Source organism: Triplophysa dalaica, unplaced genomic scaffold (assembly GCF_015846415.1).
Source record: "Triplophysa dalaica isolate WHDGS20190420 unplaced genomic scaffold, ASM1584641v1 Contig14, whole genome shotgun sequence".
NCBI lineage: Eukaryota > Metazoa > Chordata > Actinopteri > Cypriniformes > Nemacheilidae > Triplophysa > Triplophysa dalaica.
This window is the reverse complement of record NW_026622648.1, coordinates 69,471-87,073: the sequence shown is the minus strand read 5'-3', so window position 1 is coordinate 87,073 and position 17,603 is coordinate 69,471. Positions and strand designations below refer to the sequence as shown.

The window sequence follows — 17,603 nt, the reverse complement described above, 5'->3', positions numbered from 1 at the left end:
ACACGGTGGACACCAATATCAAACATGGACGAAGAGCCAACAACGTCGACGGAGCTTGAGCCTGTGCCCTGCAGCTCTGATTCTGAGAGACATCCCTGGCCTTATTTAAGCAAGTCATTTGAATTTAAAGGTTCAAAGAATGACTCCTGGCGTTTTCAATGTGTCAAGTGCCTACCTCAACGCAAAGAACTGTTGGCGTTTAAAAACTCCCCTTTAAATTTGAAGAAACATATAGAGGTAAGACATGCAATGCTAGTTATTAATATTTAAGTTACAAACTTGCTATGAAATGGTGCTATGACTGTTATAGAAAAACGGATGTCAACATAACATAACACAGCCAGTTAGTGGTAACGTTAGCACTAACAGGGCAACTTCATTAGCTGGTTATTAGCACAGCAGGGACGATAGCTTGCTAGTACGTTACATTTTTGGATATGAGCAAACTACTGCTATATATCTGTACATTCGTAGTTGGCTAAAATACCTGTTTGTTTTGACTCGATGAAAAAAGTTTCAAACTTTTTATACATATGGACATATGTTCTAGCTTCTTTACCATTCAACATTGGGTATTTAGTTGACATTTACAAGTAAGCATGCAGGCAAAACTATATCTTGGTTTGATTCGATTGGGAACAATTTTGCACTATGACAGTTGTTTTTTGTCAATATCATGACATTTTTTAGAATTTGCAAACATATGTTGGTTTCGCGTTTCAGTGCCCCATATGTTTGCAAATTCTAAAAAATTTGCGTATGCACTGTGGTTTTGTATTAACGTAAATCTAAAATCCTGTAACTTTAGGGTCCAAACATGGCAAATACAGTAGCTTTTTGCTTATGTGGTACTTACTTACATGTTGCCAGTCATAACAAAGTAATATCATATGCTAGTAAAATGTAAGGTTAGTGTTTGCACTTGCACTTAACTAGTAGTGGTTTAGATTAATTCTTGAACCCTTAAAAAATATTTGTATTTATAAAAAAAATATTTTAAAAAATACATTATGTTGTGAGATTTATTTTGGTTGTAGATTGACTATATTACTAAATACTAATACTACTAATGCTAAATGTGTATTAATTCTGTTGTCACTATCTTTTATAGAGAAAGCACAGAGCACTTCTGAAGGAGTACTTGGCAGCAACTTCTAAAAAGAAGGGGACATTGTTTGCTGATGGAGGTTCTTCAATAAAGCAGCGAAAACTTGAGGACATCAAAGTATCTCAGAAGACCATAGACCTTGCAGTGGTTAACTTTATTGTCCAGGGTTTGCACCCTTTTGGAGTAGTAGAACAGACTGGGTTTGTTGATTTAATACATTGTACTCAACCTGATTACACAGTCATGTCACGTACAACATTGAGAGAGAGAATTGATAAGTGCACAAAGCAAATGAAAGAAAAATTGAAGAATGCAATGCAGACTGTTAAGTATATTGCCACAACTACAGACTGTTGGACCGCTCATAGGCAAAGTTTCATTGGGGCTACTGCCCACTGGATAGAGCCAGATACCCTAGAAAGAAAGTCTGTGGCTCTGGCTTGTAAAAGGCTGAAAGGGACACATTCTTATGATGTGTTAGCCAGTGCGCTTAATGATATTCATAGTGAGTATAACATCCGTGAAAAAATTGTTAGGACCACAACAGATAATGCCTCAAACTTTATTAAGGCCTTCCGAGTTTATGCATGTGAAGATGAAGGAAGTTCAATTACAGATGAGAGTAAAGGTGTGGATGACAGTGAAGAGGAGGATGCAGAAGAGGAGACAGAGGGTGTTGAAGTGGAAGCTTTGATGGAGGAAGAAGATGAGTGTTCTGAATAACAGCTTCCAAAGCATCACCGTTGTGCCTGTCATATTCAGAATTTGATCTCAACCGTAGATGCTAGAAAAGCTGAATCAAATGCTATGTACAAGAAGGTATCTCGTGCAGCATTTGCCAAGTGCTCAGCTCTTTGGAATAAGAGTTCCCGGTCATCTACAGCTGCAGAGGTTATTGAGAGGGAGTGCAAGCTGCAATTGATCCGTCCAGTTGAGACCAGGTGGAACTCTCTCTTCCTTGCAGTTGAGCGAATACTGAGGATAATTAGGGAAAGTGGAGAAGGAGCAGTCAGAGCAGTGACCATTGCACTTAACGTCCCAATGTAAGTTTGTCATGGAGCAGATACGTAGTTGTGATGTGGTAGGCTATTGATTGTGTAAAATAATGTTGTTTACTAATGATTTACTCCATTTAATTGAACTGAAATAGTGTAGCCTATGCTTATCATGCTGACATTATGCATGTTCTCACATGGTGTTTTACAGGTTCAGCCTGCAGAACTTGCTTTCTTGTCTGACTATGCATCAACCATGAGCCCAGTCTCTAAGGCACTCAACATATTGCAGGGAGAGGTGGATGTCCACATGGGATGGCTGGTACCCACTATAGCGCTCCTAACTGTGAAGCTGGACCGCCTCCAAACTTCATCCAAGTTCTGCCAGCCACTGATCTCTGCTCTTCAGGAAGGAATACAGCAGCGGTTTGGAAAAATGATGAATGACCCAGAACTCATATCTGCTGCAATTTTACTTCCTAAGTTCCGCACATCATGGACAAGCAATGAAAACTTGCTAAAGTTGGGTAAGTCATTTAAATAATTTCTTTGTCAAGCATTCATTTGTTAATAGAATAATGGGTAGTGGTTCATTTTAACCAATATATGTTTTTTAAAAGGCTAGACAGAAATACACTTCATTCATGTTTGGATTTTTTTTGTGTGTGTGTGTGTGTGTGTGTGTGTGTGCAGGCATGGACTACATCAAGACACACATGGAGGAAGAGTCAGCCTTATCATCACCTGGTAGCCATTCTGGATCTGAGGAGGAAGACTTTTTTGGCCTTATGAAGGGAAATGTCCACGAAACCACAAAACAGTTGGATGCCTATCTGGCCAACACTTCTACCTCAGTGGACATACTCAAGTCAGTGCCCGCAGTTTTTAATTTGTCCCTGAAGCTCAACACACCACTGCTCCCATCAGCAGCATGCAAACGAATGTTTAGCACAGCAGGGCACATTTTTTCTGCAAAAAGAGGCAGGCTAGTATCAAAAAACTTTGAGAACCAAATTTTGTTGAAATTGAACAAAAACTATTGGTAATGCTATGCGGAACCAAATACAGTATTAGGGCTCTAATACTCTCATGTTCTATAGGGGCATTTTGCCCTTTTGACCTTTGATTGCCTGGCCAAAATTTTTATTGAAGGTCCTTTGTTTTTAAGTTTCTTATCGTAGCATCTGCCTTTATATTGACTTCATTGGTTTTTTTTTTTGTCCTGTTAATGTTATATTAGGTTGATCAGAGTTCTAAATAGCAATATTGCTTGCATGTTTTAAGAGAAGCACTCACCCTTGTCAAATTTTGTTTGGTGCTTATTTTTTTCTCATTCTAATGTGTTATACATTATTAGCGTAATGCTTTTGGATTTTCTGTCATCAATGGAGTATAAGCCTCAAATGCAGTTTTAGCAAAAATTTCCCCATGCAGGCCAAGGTAAAGGACTAAAGCAACTGCTGTTGAGCAGAATAAACTGGTCATACAAATTTGATTAAAGTGTTCAGAATAACACTCACCTGTGTACTTTTGAGTTTTTTTTTACTGCAGTATAGTAAAAATAAAATAATTTGTATGTCATAATTGGCTTAGCTTAATTAATATTTAATGAGTAATAAGTAAATAACCAGATTTTTACAGTGTGTCAGTATTGCAGAGAGCTTGCACAACAACCCTTTCCAGTACACAATATAAATTGTTTGTGACTATTACAATTGAACTGCCCAGACATCGAGATAACTGATTGTACTTTTACTTAAAAAAATACTTTAAAGTAAATTTAAAAGTATGTACTTATGACTTTTACTTAAGATGTTGATGTAGTAATTATACTTTTACTTAAGTATATATTTTGCAGGGTAGTTGTACTTTTACTTAAGTACTAAACTTAAGTACTTCCTCCACCACTGCTTACACCGCACACTGCAGTGGTGTATAGAAGTGCTGTTCTGATTCAACTAATTTCTTATTTTCCCATTTCACTCTGCTTTAAGTCTCCCCCAACTAGAAACTGCAGTGGGTGCTTGCGTTAAACGCAGAAGTCACACTTGCTCAATGGCTCCTTTTGTTATTGGAACAAGAGTGGTGTTTATTCACTCCCCCCAATTATATTTTCTGGGAGCCCTAAGACTCACAACTTTCGGGTTACAAGTCCAACTCTTTAACCAATGTCTATCACCTACATTTATCACCTACAAATAACATCAAAACAACGTTCTAAACACATTGTTCAAGAAACACGAACAGAAACATTCAGCAGAACTTCAACAAAAATACGTACTAAATAAAGCATTTAAAGTACGGCATTTCAAACCGGACATTTGTGGCAAAGTCATTTGCCAAACATGAACGAACTAAACGGAATCTTGTGAACAAACACTGTACCTCACTCAACGTCTCTTCAGGTGCTGGAAGTACCACTGGCTGTGTGTGAAGAGGCAGGTGGTCTGCAACCTCAGCAAGTTCCAGCATCTCCTGAAGGAATTCATCAGAGTTATTTAAAGTCTCCTCCGAAGGGGCAGGTGGCTCAACAGCTCGTTGGATAGACAAAAGGAACCAATCAGCATTGATGGTCAGGTCTAGGCCGGGTAACACCAGAAGGTGATTTTCGATGGCCTCTGCGTCGTTCAACATACTGCACAGGGCGTAGATGGACAGCGCCGAGCTGATGAGGACCACATTGACTTCGCCGTTGTCCGTCCCGACTATGGCCTTTCCCGAGAAGGAGGCAACGAAGGCCAGCGATGACTGCTTCAGCCTGCAGCCCTTGCACCGGTGCAACACGGACTTTTCAATGAACGCCGTCTGTCTGGCTCGGCAACTGGGACACCGGCGTTGGATGGTGATTTCGACGCCCTTCACTTTGGCACTCAAAAGCGCTGTTGACCTCGATTCCTGCTGGCTAGTTTCGCTCTTGTCTTCCGACTCGGTAAAATCGGTAATCGGCTCGACGACGCTGGACGGGCCTGTGCGCAGGTATATGTACCCTCTGTCCCGGGTGCACAGATTTTTGAAGGCGTAAGATTTCATGGCCTTTTTGGGATTCGCAAAAGGGTCCCACAGGGTCACCTTCATGTCGCCAGTCCCGTCGTTGATAACGATTTCCTTAAGCTCACAATCTGAGCAGTTGACGGGCACTACCTTGCTCACAGAACCGTTGAGTTTGACTTTTCCAAAAACTTCTCCCACCTGCAAAAAAGAATGAAAGTGTGAGGCTCTGTCCATTTCGGTCAATGGACGCACAGAAACATTAACATTTAAGCATTATAACATTTTAAGTTTTAACATTCTCACCTTCTGTTTCGGTCCGAGGGCTTTCACCTCCGCTATATTGAGCGCCTCTTGGAGCTCGGCGGCGCACAGGGGAGGAACGGCAGGCTCGTCACTTCCATGCTGGTTAAAGGAGCACAAGATGTCGTAACCATCCGGATCGGAAAAGCCTGAGGAACAAGCAAAGATTTTCGTTAAGCCCTTCGGGTGAGCGCAATTAAAGGAACCACATAGGCTATAAGACAACAGATCTTACTCAAACTCCGCTTGACATTCCGCAGTCTCACAACGTTGCCGTTCTTTGCCACCTGCATGAACAACGCTGGCTTTTCCATAGAAAAACAAACACGACTCCGTGGTACTCCTGCCTGGCAGATTGAATTACGGCTCTGAAAAATGGGTTCCCGTTCTTGATTCTCTCCTGGGAGACACGCTGAAGAGGAACCCTTCCAGTGTGTTCTCGTCTGCCTTTTGAACCTTGGCAGGACTAGCCATCCTTGTTTGGGCAAACTCAGGTTAAATGTCACTTCTTGCCGGGAATTTTTTTATTTCGGTCAATGATTGGGAATATGCCTCGCCACGTCAATCAATTGGCAAATTCAGAACTTAAACGAGACACAGGTGACGACAGAGAGAATACGACGATTAGAGCAGGTGAACGTATTAAAGAAAAAGAGACACAGGTTATGAGAGAGAGAGAGAAGACAACGAGTAGAGCAGGTGAACATCTTAAAGATAGTTATTGTTTCATTGTCTTCTTGTTTCCACCTCAATGTTCATTTTACTTTCTGTTACTTTAAACGTTGTGCATGTCTATGTTTGTAATAAAGTTCAGATCTTAGTCGAACCTCTCTGCATGTTTTATTGTTTTGTTCAAGGAGACTTTTCCGGTACCTTGTCTTGTGTAAGAATCATTTGAATTTTTGAGTAGAGGGTGAGGCCTAATAAATGTGTTTTTCTTGTAATACTACTTATTTCACTTGAAAGTCTGAACTGAAAAACGAAAAATAATTGAAAGGCATATTTTTACCCGTTTTCTGCAAAGACATCCATTAATGTTTGTAATGCATGCGTCCCAGTATCCTGTTAAGTTCAGTGAAGTAAAATTTAATTTATTTGCATGCGTAGCAAAGTAAACTAAGCAAACTTACTGAATATGCTAAAAAAAACTGGGCAACAGATTACAAGGAATATCATTATAAATTCAAATTCAAATAGTTAGAATTATTTAGTTTCTTTATAGTAACCCATTCAAAATTATTAACCGCATTAAAAAAAGATATGCTTTCCACCTAAAAGTTTATCAGAACATTCCTTGGTTTTTAAGAACGTGTGTCTACTTTAATATTTTAGGAACGTTCCCAGCTAACAAGAGTCACCATCATCGTAATGTTTCCCTGAGTTGGGCTCTTGTCCCTTGACTCGTGTTAGACTTTTTGGCATGTTGTAGTTGTGCATGTGAACATATGGCAATGCATAAGACTCTAATCAAGTGGTGGTCACTAAAATCACCATTTAATTCACTGAACATATATTAATTGTAAACTGTGCTCTTGATCATGTTATATCACGGAACTTTAGACAAACAGACTAATTTCTTAACTTCTGCACGTGTCTCGTTAACGTTGCCTCTGCAACCTGGGCGCTGTCTTTTGGCGGCACCTGGTACACTGTAAAAATTGCTGTAGATTCTACAGCAAAATTCTACTGAAATGTATTGTTTTATCATTTTACAAGTTATTACTGTAATTCGCAATGCATTATGGGTCAAAAAGAGTATTACAGTTGTTAACAGTATATTTCCCTGTCAACTGTAAACTGATTTACAGCTAAGAGGTGTTCTCACTGTAGTTCATATGGTTTTACAACAATGAACTGTGATGTGGCATTATGGGATTGCGCGGGCTAAGATTTGAAAACTGGTGGACTGGAGCAGGGCAAGAAGAGTTGAATATAAAAGGCACTATTTTTTCAATTTTTGGTAAGTTAACTTAAATTTACGTCCATAAATATTACGATCTAATGTACTACTTAATGCTGTTTTAGCGATTCATATTTTGAACAGATGTGAGATGCTATTTATTTTATCGACTTGTTAACAACTGTGTGTTATCAGGACATTTAGTAAGATGTAAAAGTGTTTGATTCCAATATTTTTGTCCGTCAAAACGTTACGTTTATTTAGTAAAGGAATGTGTCTTTAACTTTAAATTTCAGGCGAGTCATAGAATCGTGAGGGGCGCGCCGTTGTCATGAGTCTTCTCGATAGGCATGGCAGAGAACCCAAGTGCAGGCAGAGGCAAGGCGGATGAAGACTTGACAAATATATATTTATTAACAATAAACACTAAACTAAACAAACAAGCAAAACAAAACCCACGATGGGGAAAAACAATACAGGGATAAATATACTTTGACAAAAAACAAGGACGCTGACTTACTAAACTAAAACTAAGAAAACAAGCACTTGGAACAGAACACTAAACTAACACTCACTTTGACACGGAAACAGGAACAAGGTAAGATCACGGTATACAGGAACAGAGCACAAGTACAAGCAATGAACCGCACAAGACAATGAAACAAGAGGACTCTTAAAGGGAGACAATGACAGGATAATTAATAGGGGACAGGTGAAACAGATGAAACACTAAGGGGAAGCTAATGACACGAAATGGCGGGAAACACAGACGAGACTCGGGGAGAGTATGGAAGCCCAAAAGGTCCAAAATCTCTCTCCCCACATGAAACAGGGAATTCTGTTTTGGTTCTGCCTCAAGACCAAGAATTAGCCAGACAAGATAGGCAGAACCGTGACAGAACCCCCGCCTTAAGGAGCGACATCCTGACGCTCCTCAAGGAGACTCACAGGACAAGACAGACTGAGACATAGACAAGACTAAACAAAACATGGAAAACAAAATCAGTGGCAGACAGGCAAGAATCAATAGGGGATTAGGGTGACTTAATAAAAATAACAAACAAGGGAGGGGGGGTGGGGGCAAACAAGAAGACATGGGAAGTCCAAAAGGGGGAGGGCTGGGTGGGAAAGTTCCAGCCCTTGGGGACGCGCCAGGGCGCGAGCCCCAGGAGGCTTGACAGGGGTAGTCCTGGGGGGAACCGTCCTAGTCCCCTGCAGGACTGGAGGGCTGGACCACGGCTGGAATGCCGGGCTGGACCAGGGTCTGAAGATCAGCCTGACAGGGTTGGACGGCGGCTGGGCAGCCGGACTCGACGGCGGCTGGGCAGCCGGACTCGACGGCGGCTGGGCAGCCGGACTCGACGGCGGCTGGGCAGCCGGACTCGACGGCGGCTGGGCAGCCGGACTCGACGGCGGCTGGGCAGCCGGACTCGACGGCGGCTGGGCAGCCGGACTCGACGGCGGCTGGGGCAGCCGGACTCGACGGCGGCTGGGCAGCCGGACTCGACGGCGGCTGGGCAGCCGGACTCGACGGCGGCTGGGCAGCCGGACTCGACGGCGGCTGGGCAGCCGGACTCGACGGCGGCTGGGCAGCCGGACCTCGACGGCGGCTGGGCAGCCGGACTCGACGGCGGCTGGGCAGCCGGACTCGACGGCGGCTGGGCAGCCGGACTCGACGGCGGCTGGGCAGCCGGACTCGACGGCGGCTGGGCAGCGCTCTCTGACGGCGGCTGGGCAGCGCTCTCTGACGGCGGCTGGGCAGCGCTCTCTGACGGCGGCTGGGCAGCGCTCTCTGACGGCGGCTGGGCAGCGCTCTCTGACGGCGGCTGGGCAGCGCTCTCTGACGGCGGCTGGGCAGCGCTCTCTGACGGCGGCTGGGCAGCGCTCTCTGACGGCGGCTGGGCAGCGCTCTCTGACGGCGGCTGGGGCAGCGCTCTCTGACGGCGGCTGGGCAGCGCTCTCTGACGGCGGCTGGGCAGCGCTCTCTGACGGCGGCTGGGCAGCGCTCTCTGACGGCGGCTGGGCAGCGCTCTCTGACGGCGGCTGGGCAGCGCTCTCTGACGGCGGCTGGGCAGCGCTCTCTGACGGCGGCTGGGCAGCGCTCTCTGACGGCGGCTGGGCAGCGCTCTCTGACGGCGGCTGGGCAGCGCTCTCTGACGGCGGCTGGGCAGCGCTCTCTGACGGCGGCTGGGCAGCGCTCTCTGACGGCGGCTGGGCAGCGCTCTCTGACGGCGGCTGGGCAGCGCTCTCTGACGGCGGCTGGGCAGCGCTCTCTGACGGCGGCTGGGCAGCGCTCTCTGACGGCGGCTGGGCAGCGCTCTCTGACGGCGGCTGGGCAGCGCTCTCTGACGGCGGCTGGGCAGCGCTCTCTGACGGCGGCTGGGCAGCGATCTCTGACGGCGGCTGGGCAGCGCTCTCTGACGGCGGCTGGGCAGCGCTCTCTGACGGCGGCTGGGCGGCCGGACTTGACGGCGGGCTTGGTTCCGGCTCCTGGAACGGGCTTAGTTCCGGCTCCTGGAACGGGCTTAGTTCCGGCTCCTGGAACGGGCCTGGTCCCGGCTCCTGGAACGGGCCTGGTCCCGGCTCCTGGAACGGGCCTGGTCCCGGCTCCTGGAACGGATCCGCGGCCGGAACGGCCGCTCGGACAGTCGCCTCCCCACGGCGCCCCCCCAAAAAATATTTGGGACTGGGTAGCACCGGACTGGGTAGCACCGGACTGGGTAGCACCGGACTGGGTAGCACCGGACTGGGTAGCACCGGACTGGGTAGCACCGGACTGGGTAGCACCGGACTGGGTAGCACCGGACTGGGTAGCACCGGACTGGGTAGCACCGGACTGGGTAGCACCGGACTGGGTAGCACCGGACTGGGTAGCACCGGACTGGGTAGCACCGGACTGGGTAGCACCGGACTGGGTAGCACCGGACTGGGTAGCACCGGACTGGGTTAGCACCGGACTGGGTAGCACCGGACTGGGTAGCACCGGACTGGGTTAGCACCGGACTGGGTAGCTCCGGACTGGGTAGCTCCGGACTGGGTAGCTCCGGACTGGGTAGCTCCGGACTGGGTAGCTCCGGACTGGGTAGCTCCGGACTGGGTAGCTCCGGACTGGGTAGCTCCGGACTGGGTAGCTCCGGACTGGGTAGCTCCGGACTGGGTAGCTCCGGACTGGGTAGCTCCGGACTGGGTAGCTCCGGACTGGGTAGCTCCGGACTGGGTAGCTCCGGACTGGGTAGCTCCGGACTGGGTAGCTCCGGACTGGGTAGCTCCGGACTGGGTAGCTCCGGACTGGGTAGTTTCTTTCTCCTCCGCCGCCAGTGGGGCTGGCCGACGGTAGAGTGGCCGCAGGAGGTGCTGCGGATGAGGGTGCCGAGCTCCCCAGGGTAAGGGCGGCCGGGGCGCGGTCCTCCGGGACGGTAGCCACGGGGGTGGACACCCAGTCTGGCACTAATGGCCAGGGATCATCCCGGTTGACCACATACCTGATCATGTCGCCCATCCACAGGGAGCTCAACATCCTCATCTCAGACCGCCGGAGAGGCTCGGTGAGGCAGCAGTTAAAAATAACCTTGAGCTCTGCCTCACCGAACTCAGTCTCCCTAGCTGCAGCCAGGAACTCCCGAGCGAACTGCCTGATCCCGCGATCCCCCTGCTTAAAACCCAACAGGAGTCGGGCCTGGTGGGACCGCAAGAATCGTCCGCGGTTGCCTGCTGGGTTCTGTTGGGGCGGTTCATTCTGTCATGAGTCTTCTCGATAGGCATGGCAGAGAACCCAAGTGCAGGCAGAGGCAAGGCGGATGAAGACTTGACAAATATATATTTATTAACAATAAACACTAAACTAAACAAACAAGCAAAACAAAACCCACGATGGGGAAAAACAATACAGGGATAAATATACTTTGACAAAAAACAAGGACGCTGACTTACTAAACTAAAACTAAGAAAACAAGCACTTGGAACAGAACACTAAACTAACACTCACTTTGACACGGGAAACAGGAACAAGGTAAGATCACGGTATACAGGAACAGAGCACAAGTACAAGCAATGAACCGCACAAGACAATGAAACAAGAGGACTCTTAAAGGGAGACAATGACAGGATAATTAATAGGGGACAGGTGAAACAGATGAAACACTAAGGGGAAGCTAATGACACGAAATGGCGGGAAACACAGACGAGACTCGGGGAGAGTATGGAAGCCCAAAAGGTCCAAAATCTCTCTCCCCACATGAAACAGGGAATTCTGTTTTGGTTCTGCCTCAAGACCAAGAATTAGCCAGACAAGATAGGCAGAACCGTGACAGCCGTAACAGCGGTTTGAGACGACGAAGCTGAACTGTTATAAGGTAAAACCATCGTAAATATGGACGAATGCTGCAGATTTTTACAGTTTTATTCGACTTTGCTCCTCAAGAGAGTGTTTTTAGAGCATTTGCAGTTTGGCAGACCAGACAAATCTGAAGAAGTGTTGGTGAGACAAAACTAGACGCACGTGCAGTTAGCTTTTTTTGACGAAAAACATTAGTAAAGGCTATATGATATTATCATCGTTAAATGCTGCTATTTTCTCCTTTATTTCACCAGTTTTGATTTCTTACTAGCATTTTCAGTTTGGAAGACAAGACATAAAGTGCTGAAGTGCTGTTGAGACAAAACTACATTAAATGCGCACGTGCAGTTAGCTTTGCTGATGATAAACATATATCATATATATATATATATATATATATATATATATATGATTTTAACATCGTTGATGCTGCTATTTTCTCATTTATTTCACTTGTTTGGATTTCTTATTGAGAGCATGTAAAACCAGTGTTTAACAAATCCCTTATTCATAACTAAATTCGAAATCATTTTATTTTCTGTTCAAAGTTCCCATAGTTGTCGTCTTCTTAATATTCCTTGAACCTAAATCTGAAAGAGAAATGTTTGACTGTAAATTGTGTCAACATGAGAGCAATACCATTGTAGGTTTTACCAAGCATATGAAAGGTCACAGTAATTTTCCAAACTGCTGTTTTACCTGTGGTGTACCTGAATGTTCTTGTGCATTTACCAAATTTGCAGCTTTTAAGTCACATCTATATAGAGACCATACAGGTTATCAGAAGTCTCGTAAAGGTGCCAGATTTGACCAAATAGACACAACACTGATTTGCCAGATTGGATATTGTCATTTCACATGTACAACTCTGAATGACTTAATTAGGCATTTAAAAGGCCATATCAATGAGGGGAGGGAAATAAAAATCCAAAATCTTTAAATTACTTGATACATTTTGTCTGTTGTATTTTAGCATACATTTTTATAAAGTGTTTCTTATATTTGTTATTTTTAGGAAATTCTCACTGCAACCCAGTGGTTGCTGAGTATTGAGGGTCAAGTTGTTATGAATCGACACCCCAATTTTATGGCTGGATTTGCTGCTTTGTTTGCAATTTACTACAACTTTAATCTGGTGTACCAGCACGAGGCATCCTGCACACTTGAATTTGTTTACAGGTAACAGTTAACTTAAATATAAATGTGTATATGTTAAAGGATTAGTTAAATTTCCCAAAAATTTAATTTCTTTCAGTAATTAACTACTGACCTAATTTTCGTAACACAAATGAAGAATTTTTTTAGGTTTCTAAACCCCACATAGAAAGAAAAATAATTGCAACTTTCAAGGTCCAGAAAGGCAGTTAAGACATTGTTAAAATAGCCCATGTGACTTCAGTGGATAAACCGTAATGTCATGAAGCCACGATAATACTTTTTGTGTGCAAAAAACCCCAAATAACGATTTTATTCAACAATCTCTTCTATGTCAGTCTCTGGCGCTGTTAATGTAAACACAGTGCAGCGATTCCAGGTGCTACGTTAGAACAAAAAGTATTCTCATCACTTCATAACATTAAGGTTGATCCACTGTAGTTACATAGACTATTTTAATGATGTTTTTATTACCTCTCTGCGCCTTGAAAGTTGTAATGATGGTGTGGTCTATGTGTGGTTCAGAAACCTCTCTGATTTCATCAAAACATCTTAATGTGTGTTCCTGAAAATTAATGAAGGTCAGTAGATGATTAATTACAGATGAATGAGTAGTTAATTACAGAAATGTAATTTTGGGGTGAACTAACCCTTTATAAAACATGCTTATTGTAAAGTGGTATGTTTTCATTAGTCTGCACATGATCCTAAAGCTTCTGCTTGTGTTTTTCTGACTGATTTTTGTGCAGATGTTTTCTTGGAATCAACCCATCCACTGGTACCAAGACCGACAGAAAAAGTGGAAAGAGATCAGAGAAGAAGAACAACACTGTCAATCCTCATGTGTCTACTCTTCTCAGAAGGCTAATGGACTTTGAATGGTTGAACATGTGAGTTGTCAAATGTGTATATATATGAAAACATTTTTACATGAGGAGATGTCTATAAAATGACACTTAATTCTTTGTATAATCTTGTTCAGTTAAAATAGTTAAAATGTTTTTATAGGGAATGATGTCAATCAGACTGTAATCATTTTTTATGTTTTTCACAAATATTTAAACAAAAAGAAGAAATGTGAGTTTTAACAAGAGATGCGACTTAACCATAATGCCACTCTGTTGATTGAGCTTTGTTCACCCCAAAATGGAAATTCCTTAATCATTCTGTTTACTAACCCTCAATTTGTTCCAAACCTGAATGAGTTTCTTTCTTCTGTTGAACACAAAAGAAGATATTTTGAAAAATGTTGGTAATCAAACAGTTGATGGCAGCCATTTAATTTCAGCTGTGTAGTTACCAAAATTCTTTACAATATCATCTTTTGTGTTCAACAGAAGAAAGAAACTCATACAGGTTTGAAACAAATTGAGGGTGAGTAAACAGAAAGATGACAGAATTTTCATTTTTGGATGAACTTTCCCTTTAACTTTAATTGAACCCAGAATCTTGCTTTTAAGTCTCACAAGTTCTTTGTAGTCATTATGTGACTGATATGGAAAAGATTTTCTGTACTTGAAGAAGTAAAATTGTTACCAGTCTTGCAGTAATTTGCCTATTATTTTAATAAATATATTTCTACAACAGCTTTGACTTTGTGTTTTTTTTTTTAAACGTATTTTTTTAATTAAATTAAATGTTTTAATGCATTTACATCAACACAATGGTAAATAATAGAAAACAGTTTACTGTTAAAATGATTCTTTTCAGCTTTTTAAATGTTAAACTATTACAGCATCTTCTTGAATATTGGGGGTATTTACAGGATTCTACTGGCAACTTTATCGCCAGGTAAATACTGTACTTTAGTGAAATTACAAAATATTGCTGTAAAATTGATTTACTGGATTTTATGGGTAACTTGATTGCCAGGTAAATACTGTACATTAGTGAAATTACAAAATATTGCTGTAAAAAAAAATACAAGTTTAATGAAATGTTACTGTAAAAAATACTACAAATAACTATTTCATATACAACAAATAACTGTAAATTGCTTTACAGTATTATACTGTAATACATTTTACAGTAATTACCAACATTTTTACAGGACCTTACTGGCAACTTTTTTGCCAGTAAATTCCTGTAAATTCTACAGGAATTTTTTTACAATGTAGGCATTAACAGCGTTTACAGCATAAACTAATTTCAAACTCTCGTTAACTGTGTTCTATTGTCAGATCGTTGCCTGTTTTCTATCCCAGCACGTCTACGGTCCAAGTTTGCTGTGCATGTCCGTTATTCTTGCGGGTGTGGATTAATTACCGGACTTCGGTAAAATCTATCAGAGGCGGATTTAATTTTGTTCAAGCAGTGCTCTAGTCACGGAGGATCATAGCTGGGGAACTACCACTAGTTTGATCACTTTTCACACTTGTCACTGCAAATAAACTATTCACCTGCTACTGGATCCTTGTTTTCCTCCCGTGACAACGGAAGATTTGCAACAAAAAGTAAACATTCCATGCATTTATACCGTGTTTTTCATAAATTTTCCCTTTTCAAGTTTACTTATTCTTCCGTAATTTTAATCTTATTTTGATTATGATTTCGCTTATCTTTTTTCCGAAGATGCTATAGAATGAACTAGAAATTAACGTGGTTACACTATGCGCCATTTAGAAATGTTTATTTTTGCAGAATTGTTCAATTATGCTGAAAATGTTTAACAAATGCTAAAACGCATATGAGTCTTAAGACATCTGAAAATATATATGTACAATTTGCAGGACTTGACCAGAAACTGGCTGCCACCGGCTTACAGAGACGCGACTTTCACCCGACCATTTGGATATCAATGTTTTCCTGAGAAATATCTTCAACAATATAAACATTATGATCATATACTGACTCGAATGTTTGTGTTGTTCTTTATATTAAGTATTATTTGTGGTCTGATTAAAAATCCTTTTTTTTAGTCCTCCTAAAAAACTCGCATTGCATATTTTAGATGGAACCTCGACAAGACCTACTGTAAGCCTGTTCTGGATATAGCATTATTATAAGCTTGTTCTGAAACGGTGCCACTGGAATAGTTTAATAATATAGAATAATAGTATTGAATATGACATGATGTTATATTCAGTGCCATTTGCAATGCATTTTTTTGCCACGTCCACACGAGACGTGACATGCACTTTTTCATATAAAAAAACAGTGAAGCTCTGAATGCATATCAGCAGTTTAAAAGTCGTATATAGTTCAATCTGTACAGTTTAAAAAGTTGTTGATTGTCTGTGGTGTAAAAGATGGACTTTCAGATTCACTTAATATGGGCGGATAACAATGTCGTCCGACTGAAAGAGTTGTAAGTGCGAGCGTGGAGACCAGTAGCGGTTCTTTACCATTTCAACTGGGGGGGCCAGGCTGGGGCAAGGTGTACTGTTAGAGGGGCCATTTACATTTAGACCTTATCGTTGTCATATCATTTTCTGCAGTGCAGGCATTAACAGGCAAAATACCATAGATATAATCATTCAACAATGAATCTTTTTCATTTGCAATACATATTCAGTATTAGTCACAGTAACTGTAATTGCATTTCCATTATATTTTTACATTTGCATTACACATTCAGTATTAGTCACAGTAACTGTAATCGCATTTCCATTATATTTTTACATTTGCATAACACATTCAGTATTAGTCACAGTAACTTGCATTTTAATTGTTTTTACATTTGCATTACATATTCAATATCAGTCACATTAACTGTATTCTACGTTATACAGTTTTTTTTTTGCAAAATTATCAGCAAATTCATCTAGATTTAAGGCCTTTACCCTCCTTGACTCAATACTTAGAACACCTAAATTACTTAATCTGTCATCTGACATTGTGGCCCTGAGATAGGTTTTCACCAGCTTTAGTGCAGAAAAACTCTGTTCACAAGATGCAGTACTAACAGGGATTGAAACAGCTATTTTGAATAGTTTAAGGAGCTCAAAGAAAACTTCTTTATACAGTTCAATGAATAATTCCAGCTCTACTACACTGGAGGGCTTCTGCATGCCACTCTGTATTATCCTTTCTAAAATTCTTCTGAACTGATGGAGTTCATATCCCAAGTCCTCAATATTTGATTCATACATTCTAGCAAATTGAAACAGGGACTTTTCTTTGAGAAACACATCACTTGTAGGGTTTAGAGTTTGGATACAAGTTATTATTTCACAGTTTTTACTAGAAAACCTTCTGTTAAGCTCATTAAGCATCTGATCTAAAACAGGGTAGAAAAGGGTTGTACGAAAACTATCTTTTACTCGTTTTGAATCTGACCTCTGACCCACTGAACACAGTCTGCATTCAATTGAGAGCTCAGCTTTTTTGGTCGTTTTGCAGGTGGCTGTATTGTAGTATCACATTGCTCAGCTGTGTTCAACACTTCATTCCATAGGTCATCAAAAAATGACTCATCCCTGTAGTCATTTAAAGTCTGAACTAAGGCTTCTACTAAATCAACAGCCTTTGATAGGTCAAGTGATGAAGACTGTAGCATATCTGATAGAAATTTTGCTTCTCCAAACATTTTTTGGAGGGTAACAAGGCACACAATGAACTGTAAATCTATCTGTGCAAGCAGGCCTTTAGCCTCAACAGATCTGTCACCACTGTATTCTTGGACTATGTCTTGCAAGACTCGCTTAATGGCAGGCAGTCTAGAGCCATATATCGACATGCCCAGCGAGTGTCACTTAGCCTCTGAAGCTCTCTAGCCGGTGCACCTGGGTACATTTCTTTCTGTATGCCAAGCCATTTTTGATGCACATATGACCCAGATTTGAAGACATAGTCTTTTTGGTTACACAAAATCCTGTT

The 17,603-nt window shown here is 42.5% G+C and overlaps 1 protein-coding gene across 1 annotated transcript; it reads left to right on the top strand.

Moving 5' to 3' along the window:
* Positions 1-1,468: 1,468 nt before the first annotated feature.
* LOC130417100 (uncharacterized) lies at positions 1,469-3,149 on the top strand. The gene is made up of 2 exons (XM_056742403.1): positions 1,469-2,630; positions 2,797-3,149. The coding sequence occupies exons 1-2, from the start codon at positions 2,267-2,269 to the stop codon at positions 3,147-3,149; spliced, it is 717 nt and encodes a 238-aa protein (XP_056598381.1). The 5' UTR covers positions 1,469-2,266.
* The last annotated feature ends 14,454 nt before the right edge of the window (positions 3,150-17,603 follow it).